Genomic DNA, 26,905 nt, shown 5'->3' with positions numbered 1-26,905 from the left:
TTCCGAGTAGCAAGCAACGGACGCGGGTTGAAGGACGAGGACTTTGCAGCAGGATGAAAGAAACGGAAGGGTCATTCTCCTCCCCAAAAGAAGAAAAAGCCTGTCGCCCCCCCCCTCCGCCCGCGGACGTGAGGCTGTGACGCCTTAGCCGTGTTTTTGACGTCACAGAGAGTTTGGCCGGCGGCGGGATGACCGGTAAGGCGAGGCCGGCGGGGGGAAAGAGGCGGCGATCTCCTCTCGGGACCCGGGGTGCCTCTCGATGGATCCACGGGGCTGTGAGCATCTTCGCATTTGGAAAAGGCAACCGCGGAATTAGGCTGACTAAAAATGGGAGGGGAGTTAGGGGCGGGTTTGCCTTTACCCTGGCTGCTAAAGCGCCCCGTCACCGTTGCTGATGACCCCATTAGGGTTCCCCCGTTGGACGGGAGGGCGCATTTGTAAAAGAATATGTGGAGATGGCCCTGGGCGAAAGGACATACTTATGTCCCACAACATAAGTATAAAGCCTTTGTTGGTCTGAAAGGTAGTTCTGGGCTTTAAGGTCAACAATATTTGGCAACGGATGAGGCTAGCAACAGGTCCCTTTGAATTATTTATTTTCACAGCTGGCAAAGCGTCAGCCATGAATCACTGACTGTAACATTTTTCCCTTATGTTTTTGTGGGGGCGATTGAACCCAAAAGGACCGATGAACTCTTGTTATACTAGCAAAATATGATGCTGCATATTTGCGGGATATCTTCAGGATGCTGTTTACTAATTTCCTGTTCATTTACTCTGTCCTTATATCTGCGCTGTGATGAGTCCTGCTTCATTGTCTGAGGAAGTGTGCACACGCAGGAATGCTCACACCTAGAATAAAACGCTGTTGGTCTTAAAGGTGCCGTTGGACTCAAATTTTGACCTGCTGCTTCAAGACCCACACAGCTATGGATCCTAATCAATGTTTAATTCTGGGACTTTAAGACCGACAATGTTTAATTTTGGGTATAAACATTTGTTGGTCTTAATGGTGCTACTGGACTCAAACTTTGTTCCAGGGGTGGGCAAACTGTGGCTCTCCAGATGTCCATGGACTACAATTCCCATGAGCCCCTGCCAGCATTTGCTGGAGGGCTACAGTTTGCCCACCCCTGGTTCAGACCAACACAGCTATCCACCTGAATCTCTCTAGAATGATACTTATTTATCTCTCAGAAGGGAGATAAGGGAGATTACAATTGAGGGAGATTACAATTGAACTAGACTTCTCTTGCTTTTAGTTGCAATCAGAAACAGTCCCTGACGATTACCAAGGTCAAGCAAGGGTTATAAGTCCCCTTGCCTCAACCCCCTCAGTCGGTAGCCCCAGGCCATGAAATGTTCCCACTGCACAGACCTGTTGGCAATAGTAGATGTAAAAGATTCAAATACAGGACAATGTGCATATGTGCGAATTCTAGTCTGAGCCTTTAAAAAATGCATATTATCAGTATAATATGTAATATAGTATTACATTCTTGTATTTAGAGATTTTCTTGCATGCAGGTTATCTTAAAAAATATTCTCCAAATCTTTATTTTTAATGCCATGTTATTTGTTTAAGATATTTTTAAAAATGTATTGTTCTATTAGAATATGACAAAATATTGATATTAAGAAACTACATTAGTAAAATTATATAAACTATATTTTACAAACATTTTAGTATAAAACCCTGTTCTGTCTCCATGTCACTTATCTTCTTAAATAGTTCAGGTAAGGACCCCAATGGCATGTTATTTGTTTACATTAATAACATAGAAAGAACAAGAAATAAAACAGAGAAAATCAAGTTATTACAGTTTCCACCGTAACTCTTATTAGTATGGTACACTATGAGACTGCCTATTCACAAAGTCTAAATACAGGTGCCAGTGTTTCTGACATTCTTCCGGTGGTCTTCTATTTACTAAGCCTATCAGTTCCACCATCTTACTTAGTTCACCAATTTTGCCAGGCCATTCAGGCACTCTCGGTGTGTCTTCTTGGTTCCAATTTCAGGCTAAGACTCTCCAAATCTTGTCATTTCCCTTTAGAAGTCAGAACATCAGAGAAAGATCGTAGAGCTTTTGACTGTCATGACCGAAGCAGACGTGACTTTGATTGGTCAAGATTCCCTGGAGCTGATCCCTAAAGACCCACTCAATGCTGAAAGCTGCAATGCTACTTTGGATGCCTCTCAAGTGAGCACACCTTGGAATATCATTTATTCTCTGTTAGTTATAGGAAGGCAGTCCTTTGAACGGTGGCCATATTGATTTATGAAAATGTACGTAGCGTTCCACGGTAATCATTCTGTAAGCGTTGACTGTTTGAATGAAGCCGGCAGCAGTAATTCAAAGTAATAAAAGCACTCCCACCAAACAAAGTACTTTTTACAAACAGCAGGCATAAATACAGAAGTGAAGAGCATCCATTTCAGTGGTGAAAGCTCAGAACACAAGCAGTTATTTAAACACCAACAGAGAAGAGGGCACCCTTTTTAAATTTCATAGCAAGCTGCTGCACCAGAGGGTCTGGTAGTAGGGAAAGTGCTGAAAGTCATAGCTCACTTATGGTGATCTCATGAGATTTGCAAGACAAGAGACTTTCAGAGGAGATCTGCCATTGCCTGCCTCCATGTCACGACCCTGGTATTTCTCAGAGGTCTCTTATTCAAATACTGGCCAAGGCTGACCTTGCTTAGCGTGTGAGACCTGATGAGATCGAGCTAGCCTGGGCTTTCCAGTTTAGAGTGAACAGATGTTCTAACCATATAGTTTGCTTTTCACCCAATTGGTAATTTATACAGAAATGTTCTTTTTCTGATTCTATTTACTATAGGTTGTTTTGTGGTCACAAATGCCTAGCTGCCATTGATTTTTCCCCATTTTTGTGGTTGTAGGATGAGATGCAGGGTGCAGGGAAGAAAAGCGAATGTGACTACACTCTTTACAAGGGGGACCATCTTTCTGAGCCGCTGCTGGAGGATTTCACATATGGTAGCTATCTTTTATGACTCTGTCATATAAACCCGTAGGGTTTGCACTCTCATTCCTTCCTGTGTTCTGAATGACGGCTGTACATTATATATCTTTATAAAAGGAGGATGGGTACAGAGGTGTCCAACTTGACCAAGAAACAACCATCCCTGAGGCAAAATAAACTAAAGTTAATAAAGGGACAGGAAAAGGACCCATGCTTTAGGAGGCCACCAATAGGCAGGAATCGCGTGGCACCTTAAAGTAACGAAATATTTTTTCACTATAAGCATTCATGCATTGGAGCCTACTTCTTCAGATGACAAGAACTGGCTCCTTACCATGCTGTCTTTTAATATAGGAAATACGAAAAACAAACAGCAGGGTCAAAAGCTGTGACATGCAGGAATGTAATTACGAAAAATTCAACTGTAATCAAGAATTTAGCTCCATTCACTATTTACCTAACATCTGTAATGGATAGGGTATGGTGACCCTGGTTTTACTTTGTTAACACTTCTTGTGAGATAAAAATTCCAAGTCTTGGTTCCACTCAATGCGAGGGAAAGAGAGGAAGAGCATGAAATTGGAGTCTGAATCAGGTTCAAGGATTTGATTCTTACTTTCTGAGAAGCCATCCAATCAACTACAGCTGCCGAAAGAGGTGGTAAGCTCCCCCTCACTGGCCATTTTTAAGCAGCATCTGGACAGATCCTTATCATGGATGCTTTAGACCAGGGTCCTGTGGTCCTCCAGATGTTCACGGACTACAATTCCCATGAACCCCTGCCAGCAATTGCTGTCAGGGGCTCATGGGAATTGTAGTCTGTGAACATCTGGAAGACCACATGTTGACTACCCTTGCTTTAGACCAACCCTACATTGAGCAGGGGCCTGGACTAGATGGCCCCTTTATTTATTTTATTTTTATTTATTGTTAGACTTATATACCGCTGCTCTCACAGAGACTCGTGGTAGTTCACAATAAAACAGTAAAAACAATAAAGCCCCTAAAAATCCCCATATCATATTAAAAGATAGCAAAACCATGGAGTTCTAACTCTCCCCACCCCATCCGGCTGTGGTCAAGGTGCTCTTTCATTAGGAGAGAGGGTCCTGAACTCACAATACTAGAAGATCCCCTGGTACTCACTCCGGGGCCTCAACCATATGCCTCGTGGGTCTTTTAGGCCCTGCAGAAAGCTGACAACTCCAATAGGGCCCTCAGCTCTTCTGAGAGCTTATTCCATCAGAATCACCAACCCTGTGATTCTATGGGGCTTTTTGCACGCCTTCAAAATAGCACAATGGTTGCCAATTGAAAACGCTACTGATTTGCTGTTTTGCACAACGTCGTCGACAATCTGCCACACACCTGAAACCAATCTGCAAAAAGCGCTTCCTTGTAGCGCTTTCAGGGAAATCCCCAAAAGTGGATTCACCCTCCGGAAAGCGATACACTCCTGCAACCAATCTGCAACACTAGCGAAAAAGACCTGTGCGTTAACATTGTTGCAGTTTCTACAAAGTCCCTCCCCCTGGCTCTCTTCTCTGATCTTCCGGCGAAGCGATCGCCATTTTTTTTTTCTCCGAGCGAGCGGGGATAACGCACCAGCGAGCCTCTTTCAGTTTAGATGCTTCCCTGGCTTCAGTCCCTCCCCTTCAGTCACTAAGCACACACATTTTACACATTCATTCAGCCGAAAATCGGGCCCGGGGGAGGGGGGGATTTTTTTTTTTTCACTCAGAGGGAGCGTGGCAACGATCAAACGACAGCTCAAACACACCAGGCAGCTGGATGGGTCTCTCCGTTGCAACGAATTAACACAGATTCGTTGCAATGGGTCTGTTTTTTAAAAAAAAAACCTTTCTTAAAGGGAAAGGGGCTGTTTGGGAGCATGCTAACGGCTGCCCGTTGGCTGCTTGACGGCCAGGGGCGGGACGAGCTCGGCAATAGCGCTTCCTTTCTAGCTATTTCTGCCGAGACCGGAAGCCTGTGGGAAACGCTACAAAACGCAACTGGATTCCACTACAAAGGCAGGTATGCATAACGACGAATTCCACTATTTTAAATGGCGATTTTTCATTCAGTGACCAATTTGCTACAAAGATCCCGGTGCGTAAAGCACCTATGAATTAAATTTTCCGGTAAGATTTTAATCTGTAAAAAAAATTGTAAAAATTTAAAATAATTTAGAAACCTAAATGTAAATGTATTCTTTAATTAATGCTTGGTGTATTGATTAAAAATGGCAGCTTCTAATCTGGCCAGCCGGGCTTGATTCCCTACTCCTCCACATGCAGCTAGCTGGGCGACCTTGGGCTAGTCACAGTCCTGTTAGAGCAATTATCTCAGAGCAGTTTACCTCAGATTCCTCAGCCTCACCTACCTCACAAGGTACCTTTGGTGGGGAGAGAAAGGAAAGATGATTGTAAGCCCCTTTGAGACTCCTCTTTGGGTAGTGAAAACCAGGATACAAAAGCCAACTATACCAAGTCAAGAAATGGTGTTTAATTCAAGTGCAACTGAAAACTCTCACCTGTCGTCTGTCTTTGATTTATTTGTGAATATGCTGTTCACCTGCAGATTCTGAAGATGCTTCAGAAAACGTAACCCTGAATACTCTGAGAACTTCCCCTGGAGATAAAGATTCTTTCTATGCCGGTGAGTGGAAAGACTCCAATGAGGAAGTATCTTCCCAGGAAGAATCAGCACCACCATGCAGGCTGCTGGATAAACCAAAGGAAAGCAGTGAGGTGGAAGAAGTCCCTGGTCCCAATACAGCATGGGAACTCATGGCTGAGGAAGCTCTACCAGCCAGGGACTTATTGGTGGATACACTGACTGTGCCCATCCTGGAAGATCCACTGGTGATCATGGGGGAATCCTTACTGGACTGCATTGTGAAGGACTCCCCCATCAAGGAAGTATCAAGTTTCCTCACTCAGCCCACCAACACTTTGTTCAAGAGAAACATGCATTTTACTGATGAAGAGTTGCTTATTACATCAAACATTTCAAATATGGGTGAAAGGACATCTGATCAGAATGGAAACATGGTAAGCTTTTCTGTAACTGTGGGGAAAAACCGTACAGCCAGAGTTGTCTTTGTTTTCCATGCCGCACACCAAGAGCATCAACAAAAAGGGGGTTGTTTCACATTTAAGAATCACCAATTTGTGATCACAGAGATGATCCCATTCTGAAACTAGAAGAGCGCTTTGGGAGGTCCCTGTTGTCACAACAAAAAAGGAGGAAAAAAATCCATATTTCACGGTGTTTCACTGCTACTGTGGACCAAAGTAGGTGTGATGGTGGCTTCATGTCCCCCACGAGGAACCAACCACCATTTTAAAGTGATTTAAATATGCCACAATGTGTTCTTAATCCTTCCCCCTTCTGGAATTCTGCTCTCCTTTTAGGTCTGTGGCTCCTCCTTCTGCCTCTATATCCTGACTGTACTTTGACCCTCCAACCCAATATCCCCAACTGTCCAGTATTTCTTCCTGACCTCCCTCCCTTCCCCACCCACCAGTCTGGTCTTCCCTTCTCCCAGCTGCTCACCCAACCTTATTTTCTTCCCCCCTCACAGCATCTCCCTTATCCTCTGTCCCCCATTTTGCTTGCCCTTCCAAGCCCAACCCCAAAATACCACCTACAATTCTCTCTCCCCTCCCCCCATGTTATTACTGTGACTGTCAGGAAATATCAGATTCTCAATATTTAACCTTTCAAATTGTTTTTGGCTCCCGAGAACTTGGGAGTTTGCAGAAGGGCTTGCGTACCCTCTATGTATATCCAGGTTTTTTTTTTGTCTGGACACCTACTGCTTCTCCAGGATTTGCAGAAACATACTTTAGCCTTCAAGAGCCTCTTGTGGCGCAGAGTGGTAAGGCAGCCATCTGAAAACTTTGCCCATGAGGTTGGGAGTTCAATCCCAGCAGCCGGCTCAAGGTTGACTCAGCCTTCCATCCTTCCGAGGTCGGTAAAATGAGTACCCAGCTTGCTGCTGGGGGGTAAACGGTAATGATTGGGGAAGGCACTGGCAAACCACCCCGTATTGAGTCTGCCATGAAAACGCTAGAGGGCGTCACCCCAAGGGTCAGACATGACTCGGTGCTTGCACAGGGGATACCTTTACCTTTACCTTTTACTTTAGCCTTCTGTGATCTTGGAATGCAAATTTTTGAGCTATAGTGACAGGGATCGCCCATAGATCTATTTATCTTAGATATTTGGATGTCCATTTCTACCAGACTTTATACTTTTCACTCCAAAGGGATTTTGCAGAAGCAGCTAAGGACTGGCTGATGGGAAAGGTGCTAACTTAAGGAAGCAGGGCTTTAGATGGGCTGACCATGGTAACTGGAAACATATTTAAAAGTTCTGGGTTTTTTTCTTCCAGAGAGATAGGGCAGAAGTGCCTGAATGCCCAAGTTAAGATTTTAATATCTGACTTTCCACATCTCTTTTTGTGGTATCATATTTTCCTTCCCAATCAGTGAACAAACTCTGAATCCATCTTTTTGATAGACCGACACCGAACAACCCACCGAATCAGCAGACACAGGGCTCACTATTTCTCCAGATGCTCTGGATGCACACCTCGACAATACTTACACTGTCATGCAATCCAACAGACGCCTAAAAGAACGCTTCAGGAGAAATGTGGCATATTGTATCAGCCAAGAGGAAGTGATGAGTGGCTCTTCTCCACCAGAAATTGTAAGGTGCCTTCTTTATTTATAACTTTTTAATTTTATTGATTGGGGTGGGGGCAGGGGGGCAGCTGGGGAAATCGGCAACGGTGCCACTGTGAAAATATGTAACTGCATCACTTAAAAAGAAAGGCAGAACAGATTCTTTCCTTATTTAATTGGCCATCCTTTGATGATGAAGAGAATGAATCATCACTGGCGTAATATGTAGAGATGTAATATCATGGGCAGGGCTTTTGTATGGCATCAAAGTAACATCCAAATTATGCTGGCCTTCTCACCAAAGCCTTGGGCCGGGAAGATTCTCCCAACTCCTCTCTCCTCCTTTCCTAGTATGAGAAGACTTACCAGATAGGTGACTGAATTTGTTGAGATTTTAATCTGCTCTGCCTTTCCAAGAGTTTATATTTTACTGCTGTATTTACCATGATGCAATTTTATTGTGGTAGAACCCATGCTGAGTCACATGAAATTGGGCAGAAAATGTATAAAAATAATAACTTACAAATGAGTGAAGGATGGTGTAAAAATCTAATAAATAATAATTAGACACAAGGGCTAGAGAGCCCTTTTTCTGTACTCTCATTTTTCTACCCAAAGGAATCTCAAAGTGGCCTACAGTCCCCTACCCTTCCTCTCCCCACAATAGACACCCTGTGAAGTAGGTGAGGCTGAGAGAACTCTGACTGGCTCAAAGTCACTCAGCTGGCTGCATGTGGAAGAGTAGTGAGGAATCAAACCTGGCCCTCCGGATCAGAGGCCACTTCTCTTAACCACTATGCCAAGACTGCCAACATGGAGATTTGGGGGTGAAACCTGGGAACGGTGGAATGTAGGGAGGAAAGGGACCTCAATAGGATACAGATTTCCCCTTCCAAAGCAGCCATTTTGTTTGTGAGAATGTATCAGTGTTGTCTGGCGATTAGTTGTAATTGTTGAAGATCTCCAGGCCTAACCTGAAGAATGGCAACCCTGGGCACAGTGAGTTGCAAGGAATTCACTGAATGCATTCGATTACCAATTATAAAGTGGCATCAGAGGGGCTACAGTTTAGGAATCTAGCTGGATTTTCAGGAAGTGCCAGACTCAATCCCACTTAAAAACATGCCAGGCAGTAAAAATAATTCTGCCTAAGACTTCAACAAGCCGTCAGCAGTCAAAATAGAGAATGCAAGGCTAGATAATTGATCTCTATAGGCCCTGTTTCAGAGCCCCACCCTGCCCTGAAACTCGCTAGGTTATCCCGAGTGGATCACTCTCAGCCTGGCCTACCTCACAGGGTGGTGGTTGTGAAGATTAAATGGGAACAGAGGAGCATGTGTTGCACTCTGAACTCCTTGAAGGAAAATCCAGGATCAGAGTGCACTAGATAAATGGGTAACCCAAGTGAATTGCTCAGAAAGAGCAAGTAATGGGAGCCTAGAAAGGTAGCTATAGCAAAAGAACATGATTTTTAGGCGAAGTTATGCAACTATTTCCACCTTTTGGGGAAGCCGTCAGGCTACTTCCTGCTAGAAAACAGATCTTTATTTATTTTTATTTATTTTTCGATTTATTGCCTGCCGCTCCTCAAAGGCTCGTGGTGGGTTACAATCATCTGAATAAAAACCCCAATAAAAATCCCCTTAAAACAGACATATAATCAGATTACATATATCAAAACCCTTAAGACATGGCGGCAAACTCTCCCCAGCTCTAGCAATAGCCCCAATATCATCTAGAGGGAGGGTGCTGTAAATTGATTCTTTGCCTGCCAAGTGATTTAAAGCTTATGTTTTTTTTTAAGGTTGAAACTGTGTCCAAAGGCGAACATGAAGCAGAAGAGAAATTAGCACCGGTCCAAGCAGAGATGGCCAGAGATTGTAAGCAAGGGGATATGGGAGACAAAGGCAGTTCCCTGTCCCATATTACAAGGAGTTGCTACCTGAACCATTATGAAGCATCCCTGAAACTCTGCGAGAGAAATGCCTCAGAATTCAGCTTAAAGCAACTGCTGCTTCAGGAAGGTGACATGGACTTCTGCAGGGCGATTAGCGGCTTAGGGCAGGACCAGCAGAGGCAGCTGACCCGTGTTTTGGACCTTCAGCGCTGCAGTGTCACTTTAGAGAAGAAGATTAAAGAAATCGAGAACCTGCAGCTTCAGGAAGGGGACCTGGACTGGGATCAAACCATCCAGGAACTAGAACACGATCAAAAGAAACAACAAATCCAAATCATGGACCTCTACTATGACGCCATTTCCTTGGGGGCCAAGATTAAGGAGCTGGAAGTGGACATTCTCAATCAGAATGGCTTCTCCGACACCATCGCCGCTCTCAAGAGAAGCATCACTGATCTCACAGCAGCAAAGAACAAGGCCACGGCAGAGAAGGACAAAGCAGAGAGCTGCCTGAAGAGCATCGAGGAGGCTTTGGCCAGCACAAAGGGAGACCTGCAGGACTGTGAAGCAGAGAGGTCCGCTCTGGTGCTGCAGCTGAAGGAGTTGAAGGCTGACGTCGGAACCCTTCGGGAAAAGCTTCAGGAAGAAGTGGGGGAGAAGACCAAGTACATGAGCCACTGTGAAGAGCTGGACTCCATTCTCCACGGGAAAGAGGAAGAAATACAAGAGCTGAGCACCGTCAAGCACAAGTTGGAACAGAAGGTCAGTGGTGCAGCGTCAGCCCTGCATAAGACAAAAGGAGAAAAGGACAGCCTCGAGAGGCATGTCACGTCCTTGCAGGCAACACTCCAGAGGCAGAAGGAGGAGAGGCGGGCAGAAAGGAAAAAGCTGGTCTGCAAGTACAATAAGCTGGTTGCTCAGATTAAAAGCTTGCAGGCGCGATCTGAGGACGAACATGCCGAGATGGAGAAGATGCATCAACAGATCCACACCTTCCGAATGGAGAACGGTGAACTTCAGCAGCAAGTCGCCAAGGGCAAAAACGAGATTCATTTTCTCCAGGTGGAGTCTGCCCGGTGGAAAGAACAGTACGACCAGATCAGAGAATCGCAAACACTGAAGGTACTTGGGATGCTGAATAGAAATATAATTTTTAAGGGGTACAGCTATACAAGATGGTAGATCAAAGAGAGATCCCCCCCCCCAATTCAGCAACTTGTCCATAACGGCCAGCCAATTAAGTTGTAAACAAGGGTTATGGTGCCGCTTCTGCTTGTCCCCATTAGGAATGTCCTTGTACAACAACATGTTCCTGTGAAGTAAGTAAAGAGAAATGCAGTAGAATGTCTTCATAGGAAAATACGGTTTATACCAGAGCAGCAAAGGCTTTAGCACAGACTCAAAAAAACAACACCCATGGTTAGTATTTTCAGTTTAACAGAAGATGTCTGTTGACTAGCACTTAGCACAGGGGTGGTCAAACCGCGGCCCTCCAGATGTCAATGGACTACAATTCCCATGAGCCCCCTGCCAGCATTTGCTGGCAGGAGCTCATGGGAATTGTAGTCCATGGACATCTGGAGGGCCGCAGTTTAACTACCCCTGAGCATATATGGTATCCAACCCATTGTTCCCCCCTGCTGCCCTGGATGGATGGTGAGTTACAAGCCAAGCATCCTTACTAAAAAGCAGTAGTTTTCTGAGTTCTTCTGCTCCAGCAAGCTGAAGGAATGCTGGGCTGACACAGGAGGAAGGAAGGGAGCATGATTGGGGACCGATTCAGTAGTCAGCCTTCTGGTATATTACATTTATAATGCAGGATGTAATAAAAGACTCTGCCTTTAGTTGAAGAACTTGTTGTGGCTGCTCCTTCTGGCTTCACCACTGGTGACCATGCAAGTAACTGCCTTAGTACTGGCTCTTACAGTGGATGGAAACAATTGGGTTTTTAAAGGAAACGACACTCCTCTGAAATGTACTTGCACTAGCTGTGGTCCCAATGTCATCTTTCCACTGCAGGCCGGTGTCCTGAAAAGGTAAATGGGGGTTGATAGGGTAGCCAGGGCCTCCCTGTTTTTGATACCAGTTGGCTCATCTCCTCCTCTGTGCTGGCACGGTTTCAGCATTTTTGGGAAGGAAACCTCATTGCCCAAGTGCAACAAGGGCATAGGTTGGGTAATTATTTCTGTCCCCCCCCCCTGAATTGATAGACAGGTTTTTACAAGCCTTTTGTGCAGAATCACAGAATGATAGAGTTGGAAGGGGCCATACAGGCCATCTAGTCCAACCCCCTGCTCAACGCAGAATCAGCCGAAAGCATCCTAAAGCATCCAAGAAATGTACATTTGTTTTCAAGAACCGCTGTGGAAGTAAATTTCCCTATCCCGCCCTTTACCTCTAGGCAGCAGGGAATGTAAAGGATGGAAGCGTTTAATAAGCCTTCATGTTCTTGTGAAATGGAAGGAACCTAAGCTTGTCCCATTGCCATCTTTGTCCTAGGAGAAGATGCAGAACCAGATTATCAGCATACTCAGATACAAGCTTCGACTACAGCAGGAAGAGCTGAGGAAGAAAGAAGAGATAATAGCGTGGAAGATGCACATTTTGGGAAGGCTTCATTTGGTATGGTCATCTGCAGGGGTGGGGGGTAATTCTTAGAATGAAACATGGCAGTGGGGGATTTGTGTAGGACTGAGTTTCCATCCGCTTAAATCATTGATTTCAGTGGGCTGCAAGCATTAGGGGAGAAGGGCTGTGGCTCAGTGGAAGAGCCTCTGCTTCGCATGTGGAAGGTCCCCGGCTTAATCTCTGGCACCAATGTGGGCGGGACCTGCAGAAGTGCACTACTTCCTGTCCAGATAGCCCTCTAAGACTCATGGCCTTCGTTCTTTCTGAAGGGATGATAGCAGAACAGGTTTGAGAATGAGAAATCCAAGTACTGAGAAGAGTTCTACCCCCTGTGGTTGCCTGCCCACAGAGAAGGAAACATGGGGAGAAAGATTTCCTCCTTCTATTGCTACCTCTGGAGCCAGACAGCAAAAAGGGGCAGTGCTGTAGTTTGTGAATTCAGGTGTCACAGTAAACTATGATTATTATGGACTGTGTCTGACAAAAGTAGCTGGAGACCATACTTTGAAAGCCCAGTTCTCTGCCAGCTAACTACCTTCAGTCCATCTGTTTGTAGATGTCACACCTAAATGGGATTTTTAAATAATTTGTACACCTTAGGGTTTTTTTGGGGGGTGGGGCAGTTTGTAGCCCAACAGTACATCAGATTATGACCATGCTAATGAACTGTAATGGGACTTCCAAGCAAGATCTCTGTGTCACAAAAACTGGTCTAAGGTTCTGTATAAAAGGTTCTGTAGGTGGGCTGAGAAATTGTGAAATGGACTGTTTCCATCTAGAGCAGGGGTAGTCAACCTGTGGTCCTCCAGATGTTCATGGACTACAATTCCCATGAGGGGCTCATAGGAATTGTAGTCCACGAACATCTGGAGGACCACAGGTTGACTACTCCTGATCTAGAGCAGTGGTTCTCAACCTTCCTAATGCCGCGACCCTTTAATACATTTCTTCGTGTTGTGGTAACCCCAACCATAACATTATGCAAGCATTCTTTCACAGAAATTAAACTGAAATTGACATATGGCATGAAGATCCATTGTTCATGATTGTATATAAATTGTTTCCCCCCCCCCAGGGTTTCTCAGTTCAGTTCTGCCTCTTGTCCCGTCATGCTGATCTCGCTCTTTTCCGCTGCTCCAGACAGACGAATGCTCTATCTCAAACTAACCTGCAAGGCTGTAGTGTGGATGGCACCCCCCAGCCAAGCTGCTTGCCCTGCTGCGACCCCTGTGAAAGGGTCGTTCGACCCCCAAAGGGGTCCCAACCCCCAGGTTGAGAACCACTGATCTAGATACACTGTCTTTTTTCCAGATGGAGAAAGTAAACTATAAATCATTTAACAAAACTCCTCTTAAAGTATTCTCACCCTTTTCTTTTTTTTAAAAGCTCATATTTTAAACATTCTCCCAGTGCTAACTTTAAATGGTCCAAGTCTGGAAATACATTTTGCATTCATTATATCTTTGAATATGCTTACGATACAATCTCAACCCTTTGAAAGTGGGTTTAGAGGGTATTACTCTGTTTAGAATTTTGCTATTACAGTTCTAATGATCACAGCTTCCACACTGATTTGTAATCATCAATGTATGCTCTGGTTGTAACAGGACATGAAGTCCGTGCATTCTGATTTATCCACCAGAAGCCTCTACACTGAAGAAAGTCGCTTCAACTCTCCCTATGTCCAGAAAGCCTCAAACCTCTTGTCAAAGATCCGCAGTCTTTTGGCTCTAACGGAGGGCTTACTTTCCTGCCAGGTAATGCAAAACAGCCCTTTCAGTCTACGTAATAACTAAAGAATTAATTCTATCATCCATCTGGACCTACTAATGATCCTGAGGTTCACCGTATTGTATATTTCCAACAAGAATGAAATAAATCTTTCATCTGTCCCAGGAAAGCAAAATCAGTCTTTCATTGTAGCCCCTTCCCTCCAACACCCATCAATTGTGATTTTGTAGGGAAAGGCCAGGTATGTTTCTACTGGCTCCTGGGCCAGTAACAATGAAACGTGACCCAAAGGGAACATTCTCTGCTTGTGGATAGGAAAAGCCGAAAAGCCATTCAGAAAGGCAAGCACTGCCATGCAACAGCTCCCTGCCCATGCCACATGCCACAGTGGGAGTCTATCTACACATGTAGGGTAGGCATGGATACCAGCAACTGCCTTGCACCTCATGGACCATTTATGCACTGGAGGTGTCATGCTGGGCTGCAGGCTGGAGTTTCAATCGTGGCAGGTTGTCCCACCTCTTCCTGCACCCACATGGGGAAGCATTTGGCCCGGTGCACCTCATTCGCCCCCGATTTGTATTCCTGCATGAGAGCTGGGCAGTGAAGATCCCAGTGCATAAATGGTCATCCAGCCTTGGAAAGACAGCATGTTCTCCGTAGATACTTGTGCACGGTTCAGACATGCACCCCAGCTGTTGTAGTTTCATTGTTAGCTTATTGAGCTTTCTATGATAAGCTAACACAATCACCACCATCACCACCCCAAGCCATTTTTGTTCATTGCTTTGGGTCAGGGACAACATTTGGGGCGTATTCACAATCAAAGTAAGGCCTCAGGAGGGAAAAAGTAGAAATTTACCACTGGATCCAACCCTCAAGGGATTCTTTCGGTTCCACCCTGTTGAACTCTGTGATAGCTTTGGGGACCAATGGGATGCCTAATCCCATAAAGCATCCATTTGATGAGGGAAAAAACAGAAATGGGGAAGGATAAGAATTACATGGCCTCCAGAAAGTTAAAAAAGATTTGGAACAATCTGGAATAGAGTGGGGAGAAAAAACAACAATGCAGCTGCCTTATACTCTCAGACGATTGGTCAACCAAGCAGGAGCTCTTCCAGTGTTGCTATGCAACACTCTTTTGACAGAAGATACTGGGATTATACCTTTTGCATGCTAAACACATGATCTGCTCCTGAGCTATGGCTTCTCCCAAAGAAAAGCTAGGAACGGAGGATGGTGACTCTTGATCAAGGCTGTAGGCCAAACTTTCTCAACTGTTTTTACCATTGAGAACCCCCTGAAACATTCTCCAGGCTTCGAGAAACCACAGAAGTGGCACAATCATGCAGAATATGGTTGGGAAGCATAGCTGTGTACATGCCCCTCCCCTCCCCATCCCTTCCAGGCCCATCATTGGCCATTTGGGGAGGGAGGGGTCGCTATGACCATATATAGTGTCATCACCTGATAAATGTTTAACAAATTTAATAAATATATTTAAAATTAACTCCCACCCATTTGAGAAACCCTTCCAGGGCTGTCATGAAACCCCACAGCTTCATGAAACCCTAGTTGAGAAAGCCTGCTGTAGGCCAAAAGTGGGGAATGATCATGGCTGATAGCCAGACTCCTACAGCCAGCTTTGACCTCTCCTGAATCAATGGCAGCTAAGTTGACTGCATCTCTTTTTGCTTGCATGCAGTCAAGGCATTTGTTTAATAAACAGTTGACTTGTATTGTTATGAGCAGCATAGATAGCAGTGGGGGAAAGATATTTCCATTTGCAGATTTCACAGGACTCACCAGTGGGAAAGGCTTGTTAATACAGGGTTTCTACCGTACTTTACACATTTGGATAGAGATTCAGACAGCAGGATGTATGCCAACTTTGGGCTGTCATTTTGTCAACTCTGCAAAAGTAGGAATATTTGCTGTGGGCCAGCTATGTTTATCGTTGTCATTCAAAATAGCTCCGTCCTTACCATGCTGTTTTTGCAGTCAGTTGGATTGCAGTGATGCCTCCAAAACACTGTCATTTCTAATCAGATCTATAAAGTTTGGAAATGCTGTTCAGTCACAATTCCCAGTGTGGTATTCTTGTTTCTTACCAGTTAAGTAAATAAATGAGAAAAAGAGTGAACGAAAATCAAATGCAGCAGCACCTTAAAGACAAACAAAATGTCTTAGGATATAAGCTTTTGTGAGTCAAAAATCTCTCTTATTCAGATACAAATACAGAGGGTGCAGAAAAGAGTGACAAGGATGATCCAGGGCCTGGGGATCAAGTCTTCTGAGGAAAGGCTGAGGGACTTGGGAATGTTCAGCCTGGAGAAGAAGTGGTTAAGAGGGGACATGATGACTCTCTTTGAGTATCTGAAAGGTTGTCACTTAGAGAAGGGCAGGGAGAGGTTCCTGTTAACAGCAGAGGATAGGACCCACAGTAATGGATTTCAACTACATGTAAAATGATATTGGCTGGATATCAGAGAAAAAAATTTCACACTAAGGGTAGTTCAGCAGTGGAATGGGCTACCTAAGGAGGTGGTGAGGTCTCCCTCACTGGCAGTCTTCAAGAAGCGGCTGGACTTATCCTTATCCTGGATGCTTTATGCTGATCTTAGGCTGGGGGTTGGACTAGATGGCATGCATGGACCCTTCCAACTATTTTTCATTGATTTTTGTATTTGTGTTTGTATTGTCATCAATTCTCTTCTAACTTAGGATGACACTATGAATTGATGTCCTCCTAAATGATCTATTGTTACTAGCCTTACTCAGCAAAAATTGAGTCCAATAGCACCTTGTGGTGCCTCTTGTGGCGCAGAGTGGTAAGGCAGCAGACATGCAGTCTGAAAGCTCTGCCCATGAGGTTGGGAGTTCGATCCCAGCAGCCGGCTCAAGGTTGACTCAGCCTTCCATCCTTCCGAGATCGGTAAAATGAGTACCCAGCTGCCATGAAAACGCTAGAGGGCATCACCCCAAGGGTCAGACATGACCCGGTGCTTGCACAGGGGATATCTTTACCTTTACCTAGCACCTTTAAGACCTTTCATGCCTTGAATAAATCTGTGTTGGTCTTAAAGGTGCTATTGGACTCTATTTTTGTTATGCTACTTCAGACCAACATGGCTACCCACTTGAATCTAGCCTTGCTCAGATTTTGCTAACTGTCTTCCTTTCCTCATGTTGGGTCTTCCAGATTTCCCACTGCTATCAGCTTTTCCTAGCATTACTGTGTTTTCTGGTGAGCCTTGCCTTCTCACAATCTGACCCAAGTCACTGTAGCTTCTAGGAAGAGTTCAGGTCACTACTGAAGGGCTACTGGACTCAAATTTTTGTACCGCTACTTCTACAAATTAACATAGCTGCTCACCTGAAGTTTAGCTGGCACACTAACAGTTCAGTAAATTAGATTCCTTCCAGGAAATATGGATCACAATTGGCAGGTGGTTGCATTTTCTAATCACAGTGTAGGAAAGGTCCAAACCACTCCTCTTTCACTCAGTGAGCCAGAAGAAGAGGACACCTAGACTTGCGGAACAAGAAATACTGGTCAAAACAAGAAATACTTCACCGTGGAAATGCATGGATTTATGTAAGGACACTTGAAACTGGTTGGAAGAGTAAACCAACACACGTCTCATCCCCACATAAGCCACCAGTCGGCCATTCCCAGTGTAAATAGCACAATGTTGGTTTAGCTTCTAGCCAAGGATTTCTAGACTTGATTCCTTCAAAAACAAGAAGGACCATTGAATTGGCTAGAGAACAACCATATGAAATGGGTTCTTTCCCTGTTCTTCAAAGACTTATAACACAAGACCCAGACCAGGGAGGGAGTATAGTTTGGAGCAGGCCCCTGCATGACCTCAACCAAGCTGAAAACATCATTAAAATTTGGCTAGAAAATATAAAGATGCAAAGATCCTCAGCCTGGAACTAAATGAAGCCACCAGGTAATCCTGATGGATAGGACCGGTAATTCTAGTGTGTCAGAAGGATGAGAGCATATTCCGTGACAGCAATCCACAGAGAAGATCCAAAGAATGCTGTAGGAGCTGATGTTGATACGTTATTGAAGCTAAGAGTGTGTGGCCTGATCAGTAACCTCTGTAGGTAACCACTGGAATCTTATGTAATTTGTGCATAATAAATATATATTTTTTAAAAATCCATGTGAGAAAATGTGATGGAGCAGACAGCTTAATTCCACCCTAAGTGACCCAACATGGTACAGAGGAGTTAAATTATCTTTCTAGGGCTAGGATCAGATTCCTATTGTGCCATGGGCCTGTCTATGCATTGGATCCATTGGATGTTTAGCATAGATGACAGGAATTTCTGGTCATGGAGTGCAACCTTCCCTCTCACACACACATACCCCGGAATAACAGGGGAATGGAATTGGCAAAATGTCTCCCTCTTGTTCACATGGAAGCTCTCCTGTGAATTGAAGCCACCATCTGTTGGCATAACTTATTTCCCAGAATTGTTGTGAGGACAAAAGGGGATATTTAATCATATGTATATTGCCTTCCTGGAGTGCACTGGAGGAGTAACTTTCTTAAACCAAATGAATTGTAGCCGGGGTTAATACACACATTCCTCATCTGTCTTAGTATATTGCAATTTTTTGCTTTGAAACTTTATGCTTCATTTATGCTACCTTTTTGACACAATTGTTAGAATGCAGTATTAAAAATTGTGCAAAAAGATATGTAGGAAATCCTATAGAAATGTATAGCCTTTGACTTTCCAGAGTACAAAACTGTATTACCTGTTTAGGTAATACCAGGGGTGTTTCTACACTTACACTCCTCCGCCCCCCGTTGTCAATCCTGCTGAATTCAGATCGATTTGAACCCAGGTCTTCCTCCTTCCTTTTACCCTGAATTGAAAGAGACTACGTTCTACACTTAATTGTGTGGCTATTCTCTCCTCACTTAATTGGGGGAGCTAAGAGGGGGGAGGGGAGCTGTGGTCAAGAAGCTCCAGCCGACGTTGAAGGAGCACAAGCCTGTAGAGGGCTTATTTCCTGCCATTCATCTCCTGCCTCTACAGCCAAAGCAAGTGTGTGTGTGTGGGGGGGAGGTAGTAGAGCACGAGGCTGCTTGTTTATTTTTATTATCCTGGGTGAGTGGCAGGGGGAGAACGAGGGGGGAAGAGAATCTAAAAGGCAGATCTCGGCACATAGAAGTGTGGGCTTGGAGCACATCACTTTAGAAGTAAGGGCAAACATAAGTCTTGTGAGAGAATCTTAACCAGGAACGAGGCAGTCTTTGAACTGACACCCTGACCAATCAGCGACAGACTGCTTTGGTACGTCAGCGTGGGGGAAGGGAAGGGGAGGGAGTTAATCCGGCAAATTGAAGAACATCTACACTTAATACTGGGGCTTTAGGAGCAGTTTTCTCAAACGTAGCGAATTATATCCGCTCCTGGATATCGCGGGGGAAAGGTGGTGTCACTGTGGATCAATCATAGACGTTGCAAAGGGAAAATTTAAACCACTAAATAACAAAATGGATATTGAATAATGTGTAGATGACTTCTATGGGGTCACTGGGAATAAAAAGGAAGATTCAGCCCTGGACTAAGAATGAGCTGAGTTTGGACGTGATCTAGCCACTCTTAACCATTCTAAAGTGTCCCTGGCTTATCCTCAAACCCTCTTCACCTTGTTGGGATCTTGTGCTTAGTTTTTTGTTTTGTTTTCTGGTGATGGTTTTAAGCTTTGATCATTAACTGCATTTTATGAACTTCTTTTAGCTGAGGCATGTTTTTTTTTTCGTGAATTAAATCTTGCTGCACCCATACTCTCTAAAAGATCTTTTCTTGGAACACGTGAAATGCTAGAATTATCTGCCCTGTGTGGAGCCACCTCCTGTGTTACTGAAGAAGGTCCTGATCTGGGAATGTCTACTGAGGATGGGGCAAGAAGAATAGGAAGCAAGACTTAAAATTTAGAGAGAACTGCCAATGTCTTTGTGATGATGCAATTGGGGTCCACAGTAACCTTTTAATAGTTTTTCTTTTTTTTATTTGTGCTAACAGTTTTCTTGAAGTGCATCAATGCACTCTGGGAATTGCTGCTCTCCCGCCATAAGGACTAGATATTCAGGTTTTATAACAAATATATAAGAAAAAGCATTACATCTTGAGGGAGTGAACAAACGTCCACGGGCATTACGTTCATGTTATATCGCTGTTTATTTGATAGGACAGCAAGACAGTTGCTGACAGTTCCAAGAAAAGTGAAACTGGTTTCAAACGAAACGAAAAAACAAAGAGCCACTCAATTAAAAAGAAAACCATAGAAGAGGTAGGGCTCCCCTACCCCTCCGGTTCTTGATCAATGTAGGTGATTTACAATGCAGTCCTAACCTATCAGAAGGTGAAAATCATGCACGATTAGTACAATAGGGGAGAATTTGTTTAGGAACAGAGCCTGCTGTTGGAATATTTCAGTAATTATCTTTTAAGTTGGTTGGTAGGAACAAAATGGCTGTCACAGGGAAGTAAGGATGCCAGGTCCCCGGGGGGGGGCACGGGTCCCCCACTCCCAGGCCTCTACTCTCCACTGCCGATCAGTTGGCTTTCCGCAAAAAAAAAAAAAAAAAAGGGAGCAGCCAATGTTTTAGTAATTTGCTTCTGTAACTTCAATGTGACCCAGAAGCGGTAGGTATATGAAGGTGACACTATGGTTTTCGGGCAAAATAGTGTCTTGCCCCCCAAAACTGGAGTACCACCTGATGTGCCCATGTCACTTTCAGATCATGTTGGAAGTCACGTGGACAAGTTGTTGAACCATCAGATGAAACTGCCTGCTCCCTGTAAGCCCATTCCCCACTCCCCACTGGCTGCCCCTATAGGGAGGCCATGTTAGCTTGCCCCCTCTGCAGACTGACATAGTTAGTGAGGATTACCAACTCCAGTTTAGGAAATTCCTAGAGATTTGGAGGTGCAGACAGGGACAGGCAGCATTTGGGGCTAGGAGGGACCTCAGCTGCCATGTTCTCCAGGGGAAGCTTGCTGGATGACCTTGGGTCCGTCACAAACACACACACAGAGCCTAATCTACCTCACAGAGTTGTTATGAGAATAAAATGGAGGAGAGGAGAACAATGTAATCTGCTTTGAGTCTCCACTGGGTGGAAATGCAGGATGTAATAAATAAATTCCAAAGTCTTTTTTGTAAAAAATTACTGCATCAGCTAATGGTCTACACCAGTGGTCCCCAACCTTTTTATCACCGGGGACTGGTCAACACTTGATAATTTTACTGAGGCCTGGAAGGGGTAGTCTTTTGCCGAGGGACATCGCCACCGCCGCCTGAGCCCCTGCTCCGCTTTCTTTCCCGCTGGTGCCCGACTTCCCGCTGCCCGTTGGGGGGCACTGCCCCAGCCATGGCGGCCGCCAGAGAGCACCAAAGGTGAGCTGGCGGCAGAGTGGCAGGGCAGCCCCTGAAGCAGCAGCCGAGGAGGAGGACGGGGAGGAGCCTCGGTCTCCAGACCGGGGGTTGGGGACCACTGGTCTACACAAGACTCTTCTGGAAACTAGTCCTCATATATACCAATAATGATATATTTTAACCATACAGTTTAATCCCCATCCGTCATTCAAAATGAGAGAAAATTGGATGCCTAGCCCATGCCCAAAATACAGAAACTGTCCTTAGGGGTGAATGAAGCTACATTTGTAGAATGGAAGCAATTTGATATTACAGGTAAAATTTACTGCTGTGGGAGGAGATCCGTACATGTGCCCTACTTTCACACTTTATGATTTATAGTTGAAAGAATACTTTGCTAAAAACACATTGAATGTAATATATTCGTTTTGTCTTTCCCCATGTCCTACGGATAAATTCTCACTATCAATATTTATTACAATCAATATTTACTTGCAGAAACACGAGAGCACAGCAGCCATGCGCAAGTTAATCATTAAGGAGAGACCTTCTGAAGGCCACCATACTGGGGTGAGTTCTGTAGCAAGAGCAGGGTATTTTAAAATGAAATTAAGGAAGAGGCCTGGGGTTCTTATTGAATCTAACTTTAATATGTGCAGTTGGTTTAGTATTTTGAATCCTAAGCATACTTTTACCCTTTTAAGTCTGGTTTGGATGGCATTGGAAGTGTCTTACTCGATTCTGCAATACTTGTATTTTACGTGTTTGCCTAATAGAGCTTGGCGAACTATAGCTTCTGTGTCCCACTGAAACATACATGTAGAACAGAGTCCCCAGTATGCTGCCCATTGACACCTTTCCAGCTGGGGAACCTGGGCCCCTGGAGAGAGGCGTAAGATGCAGCTCTAGAGATGCCTCCTGGGGCATCCGTGGAGCAGCCAGCCAATCCAGCCAGCCTTCTCTCCCTCCCATGGTGGGGAACTAGCTAGGCTGAGCAAGGGAGCTATGTCAGGTATGGCACAGTTTGGCCAGGTCCCACCAGGACCATACCTTCCCTGGGCTGGGAGGTGAATCCATGGACACTTCCTCCTCTCCAGCTGGTGTGATGAGATGACAGGGTAGCAGCAGCAATGGCAAGGTATGTCTTCCACCTCCAGCCATGGAATAAGAGCTGTGGGGAAAGTGCATTGCCCCCACGCATGCCCCAGCACGCCCTCCCCGAGGGGAACAGCCACACAGTTCCTTTCACTGCAAAATGAAACTTGGAGCCACTGTGGATCCTCTCTCTTGTTTATCAACTCAAGATGGCTACTTCTCTCTCCCCACCTTCCAGAAGTTTGTAAGCAGCTGAGACAGGAAGGCGCTCACAATTGGCACAGCAGCATCAAAGCTTCCAGCGCTAAGGGAGGCCAGGGAGCTTGCAAGTGTGGCTCAAAGGGGGAGGGCTACTCCTCCCCCCAAATGGCCTGGTATTTCCTTAAATCTCTCCCGGATGCCCACCTTTTCCCTTCCATGGCCCATTGCCCCTTAGCACTGGTGCAGTGTATGTAATGCACAGCCTCTATCATCCACCAATAACAGTCATGACAAGTTACTCATGGGCCGGATAAGAGCCTAGACTGGCTGGAACCAGTCCACAGGCCCTATGCTTGTTTTAAGCCGTAGCAAATCTAAAGACGAATAACTCCTCCTGAATTGGTATTTTATTCACAGGATCCAGTTACTGGCCAAGAGGAATCTCCTCATGGTTCAGATCTTCTAAGAACAAAGCTGGGGGAATACCACAAGCAAACAGATAATAACTGGAGTGCGGTGAGGAAATCAGATATGAGAAAGAGGGTCTTGGGGATAATTTCAGTGGGCTCAAATGCAGTGAGGTCCTCACTTTGGTTGTTGTTCACTCATTAGTTCATTTAAGAGATATTTTCTTTTCTAAGGAAGAGGTGATTGTAGTTGGCACATGTTGAGATGCAGTGCAGAAAAAGTAAGTAGTCACAGACTAGTACTACGACTGTCACTCAGCACTTTTAGCACCAGTGATGTGCTAGGCACTATGGGAACCCAAAATGGCCTGGGCTGCACCTCAGAAGACCTGCAGTTTATTACAGGCTGGATCGTGTATTAGAGATAAAGAGTGCGAAGTAATTATGAGGAGGATTAGGTAAGAGGGTTGGTGTAGGAAAGGCTATATTTTTCTTGAATAGAAGGAAGAGCGGGACCAGCTAAACTCCAAAAAGTATTTGAGGCAGGGGGAGATGTCAGGACCCCAGGGGATGGCCATACACAAACACAGAAGTTGTGAACTTAAACCAGGTTTTGTGAAACCTTGGGGTTTCTTGACAGCCCTGGGAGGGTTTCCTGAATGGGTGAGAGTTCATTTTTTTAAATTTGTTAAACATTTATTGGGTGATATGACCATATATATAAGAGCCTCTTGTGGCGCAGAGTGGTAAGGCAGCAGACATGCAGTCTGAAAGCTCTGCCCATGAGGCTGGGAGTTCAATCCCAGCAGCCGGCTCAAGGCTGACTCAGTCTTCCATCCTTCCGAGGTCGGTAAAATGAGTACCTAGCTTGCTGGGGGGTAAACGGTAATGACTGGGGAAGGCACTGGCAAACCACCCCGTATTGATTCTGCCATGAAAATGCTGGAGGGCGTCACCCTAAGGGTCAGACATGACTCAGTGCTTGCACAGGGGATACCTTTACCTTTACTTTATGACCATATATGGTCATATTGACCCCCCCAACGGCCAGTGGGCCTGGAGGGGGTGGGAAGGGGAGGGGCATGTACACAGCACTGTTTCCCAACCATATTTTGAGTGATTGTACCACTTCTGCGGTTTGTTGAAGCCTGAAGAATGTTTCAGGGGGTTTCTCAGTGGTAAAACTGAAACAGATTGACTTAAACAAAGGTCCATAAGGGGAGCAGCTTGAATTTCTGGAGTCTGAAAGGCAGCACTTTGTTAACTGGGCAAAGACAGAAGCCAGACTCTTACTGTTTATACTGGGCCCAACCAATCTACGTACTTCGAACTATCTGCCAATCATAGATGTCAGTCTGAGCCCAATTAAATTAGATCCCAGACTCAGGGCCAAACAACACTTTTGTGCTTTAAAAGGGTTGGGACCCAGTTCCCTGCAGTCACACAACAGGTGTGGAGAATGAATTTCAGAACTAAAGAAGAGCCCAAACAGGTCTGGAATCCTGCCGTGAGGGGAAAAGGGTTCCCGCTTTCCTGCCCTCAGGCCAGTTTCTCACACCAAAACTGTGCTGGAGGTAGTTATTTCCCCTTCTGTTCCATGTGAAAAACTTTAAGCATGAGAAACTGGAAAAATGGGAAGATATGTAACTAGCATCCCACACTGTTTTGGCAATGGAAAACAGCTGAAGGGGGGGGGTGGAGGCAGGAGCCATTCCTGCCCCAGTGGCAGTCTTCTTAGCCCATTTGGTTTATTTTTGAAAAAGCCATTACAAAAAAAAAGCCATCCCCTGCAGCTGCCAGACCTGATTCTTTAACAGAAATGTGTAGTTTGGTCCTGAGATGCCATGGTTTCTAGTTCTCATTCCAGGGCCCTTGAGAAAGAGCAGCATAACATAATAGGTAGAAAAAGCCGGAATCAAGAACCCGGGAAGCAATAATTTAGTTTTTACAGTCTGCTTCTATCCTGAGTAAGGTTATGAGGAATTCTTTAGGCTGCCAAATGGCTTATACTTCTGGGGTTTTTCTTTTTGCTCTTGGGTTTAGTAGCTGTTTTTCTAAAAGGTTAATCATATTAATATTTTATGTTTATTTATGAGTTTATCTTTTTACGTTGTGACACGCCTGAAGAAGGCCTCTAAAGAGGGAGGATATAAATGTTTCAATAAAAGTTAGGGATCCGGCTACCAGTGGGACTTACTCAGAAGCAAGACCTTCTTTCTGCCAAGTGGGTTCACAACCTAGTTTGGAAGTGGTTCTATTAAATTTTATGTTACCGCCTGTTAACCATCTCAAGCATTCACAGCAGGAACAAGTCAGAAGTTATTTCAATCTGACGTCTGCCCAGAGGGCATACAGCTTTCATAAGAGGCAGACGGTCATTACGTTAACAAGCCAAGGTTAGACAAATAAGCGTTTCACTTCGGGATTCAGATTTACTCAAATAGACGTGGACACCAATATAACCCCACTGAAAAAACTATTATTGCCTTGACAGGTAAATAGCCTCTCTTTTTTTAAGTTTAAAGATCGGGAAAGTAATTTGGCATCCGAAGAAGAGTGCAAGGCTGTCATTGAGGAAGACAAAACGTTTCAGGTTGATTTCGGTAGCTTGGCATGCAAGGTATGAACATGTGCTTTCGCTCCAGTTGGTTGTAGAGAAGCCTGGAATCGCTGGATCAGAGGAACATCTGTGTAGTCCGATATTGTCTCCCAGGAGAAGAGTTTCTAAGGGGTGGGGGTCATTTGTGGGGAGGGGAAGATGAGAAGGCCCTGCTCCACTGATAGAAATCCTTTCCATTATCAGAAATTTTCATGGAGTCCAACTCATTGCGGGCTTTTATATTTACTGTATTTCCTTTAATTATTGAAAGGCTGCCAGATGCCAGGCGCCTGATTGTGTCAGACAGTCTCCCTCCCCTACCTTTCATTGCCCAGGCTCACTCCAGTGAATAGCAGGAGAAAAACTGGAAGAGGAAACCAATGGAGCTGAGGGTGTGACATCACTTCCAGGTGACCACTGCCTTGATGCTCTAGGAATTATGCCTATCTCTTTGAGATTGGGTCAGTTATAGAGCATCATGTGGGGGGGTCACCATATCAGTGATATGTACCCCCCCAGGCTCCACCCCAACAGCTCCTGGGGATGACAGGGACAGGCCTGTTCAAAGGTAGCATTGTAGGAAGGATAGAATACACTGACCAAGGGCTATAGAGAGCCAGTGCCAAAATATCACTGTAGGTTGAGTCAATTATGTTCCTTGCTATTTTGTTTTATTTATATTTTGTCCTACAGGCTTCAGATGCTTTACAGCATGGCACCCAGAGGAATCACAGTCTATGTACTGGATCTGGATGGCTTTGAGAAAGGATGATAAAATACAATAAATAATACATAATTTTCATTCCTTAGCATTTCCGTCTCTCTTTTACACACACACACACGTACGTCTTCAAAGGAAACCAAGAGGGAATGACCAATAACTGTACCAGCGGGGAGGGTGATGATGCCTCACAAAGGCTACCACCAGGGGCCACCACCGCATCTTGTTGGGGAAGCTGACTGTGCACTTGGGAGAGAGGAAAGAAAAGTGTTAAATACCTCTTGGTCTCCTGCTGCTTCTCCAGTCCCACTTGTGTTTCTGGCTTTTCCAAACATAAAAGGACTATTGGAGTAATGTTGCATGTTGCGTCTAATTTTCCATCAGCAGTAGCCCTGACTGGGAGTGGTTCTCAATCCCATCCAGGGTCTCAGGCAGATCCTTTCCACCCCTGCTAGCTCGCTTGCAGCTTCAACTCCTACAAGGTCTAGAAAAGGTATTCTTCACTTTTACCACGAACACTGGTTGCA

General features: G+C 44.9%; 1 protein-coding gene across 5 annotated transcripts; it reads left to right on the top strand.

Annotated features, from left to right (window-relative positions):
• The first annotated feature begins 49 nt into the window (after positions 1 to 49).
• CAGE1 (cancer antigen 1) lies at positions 50 to 26,459 on the top strand. 5 transcript variants are annotated; one of them, XM_077353143.1, is made up of 13 exons: positions 50 to 195; positions 2,058 to 2,204; positions 2,906 to 3,002; positions 5,569 to 6,041; positions 7,516 to 7,707; positions 9,487 to 10,701; positions 12,079 to 12,201; positions 13,815 to 13,964; positions 20,165 to 20,266; positions 21,854 to 21,925; positions 23,069 to 23,167; positions 25,553 to 25,678; positions 26,351 to 26,459. In XM_077353143.1, exons 2-13 carry the CDS (start codon positions 2,100 to 2,102, stop codon positions 26,417 to 26,419), a joined length of 2,823 nt encoding a protein of 940 aa, XP_077209258.1. In that variant the 5' UTR covers positions 50 to 195; positions 2,058 to 2,099; the 3' UTR covers positions 26,420 to 26,459. The 5 variants fall into 5 exon arrangements, with proteins under 5 accessions (XP_077209258.1, XP_077209255.1, XP_077209254.1 ...); XM_077353140.1 differs by having other exon boundaries at positions 184 to 275; positions 25,577 to 25,678; XM_077353139.1 differs by having other exon boundaries at positions 184 to 275.
• Positions 26,460 to 26,905: the final 446 nt, after the last annotated feature.

Source organism: Paroedura picta, chromosome 9 (genome assembly GCF_049243985.1).
Source record: "Paroedura picta isolate Pp20150507F chromosome 9, Ppicta_v3.0, whole genome shotgun sequence".
Taxonomy (NCBI): Eukaryota; Metazoa; Chordata; class Lepidosauria; order Squamata; family Gekkonidae; genus Paroedura; species Paroedura picta.
The sequence above is the reverse complement of the archived record's forward strand: the minus strand, read 5'-3'. Positions and strand labels throughout refer to the sequence as shown.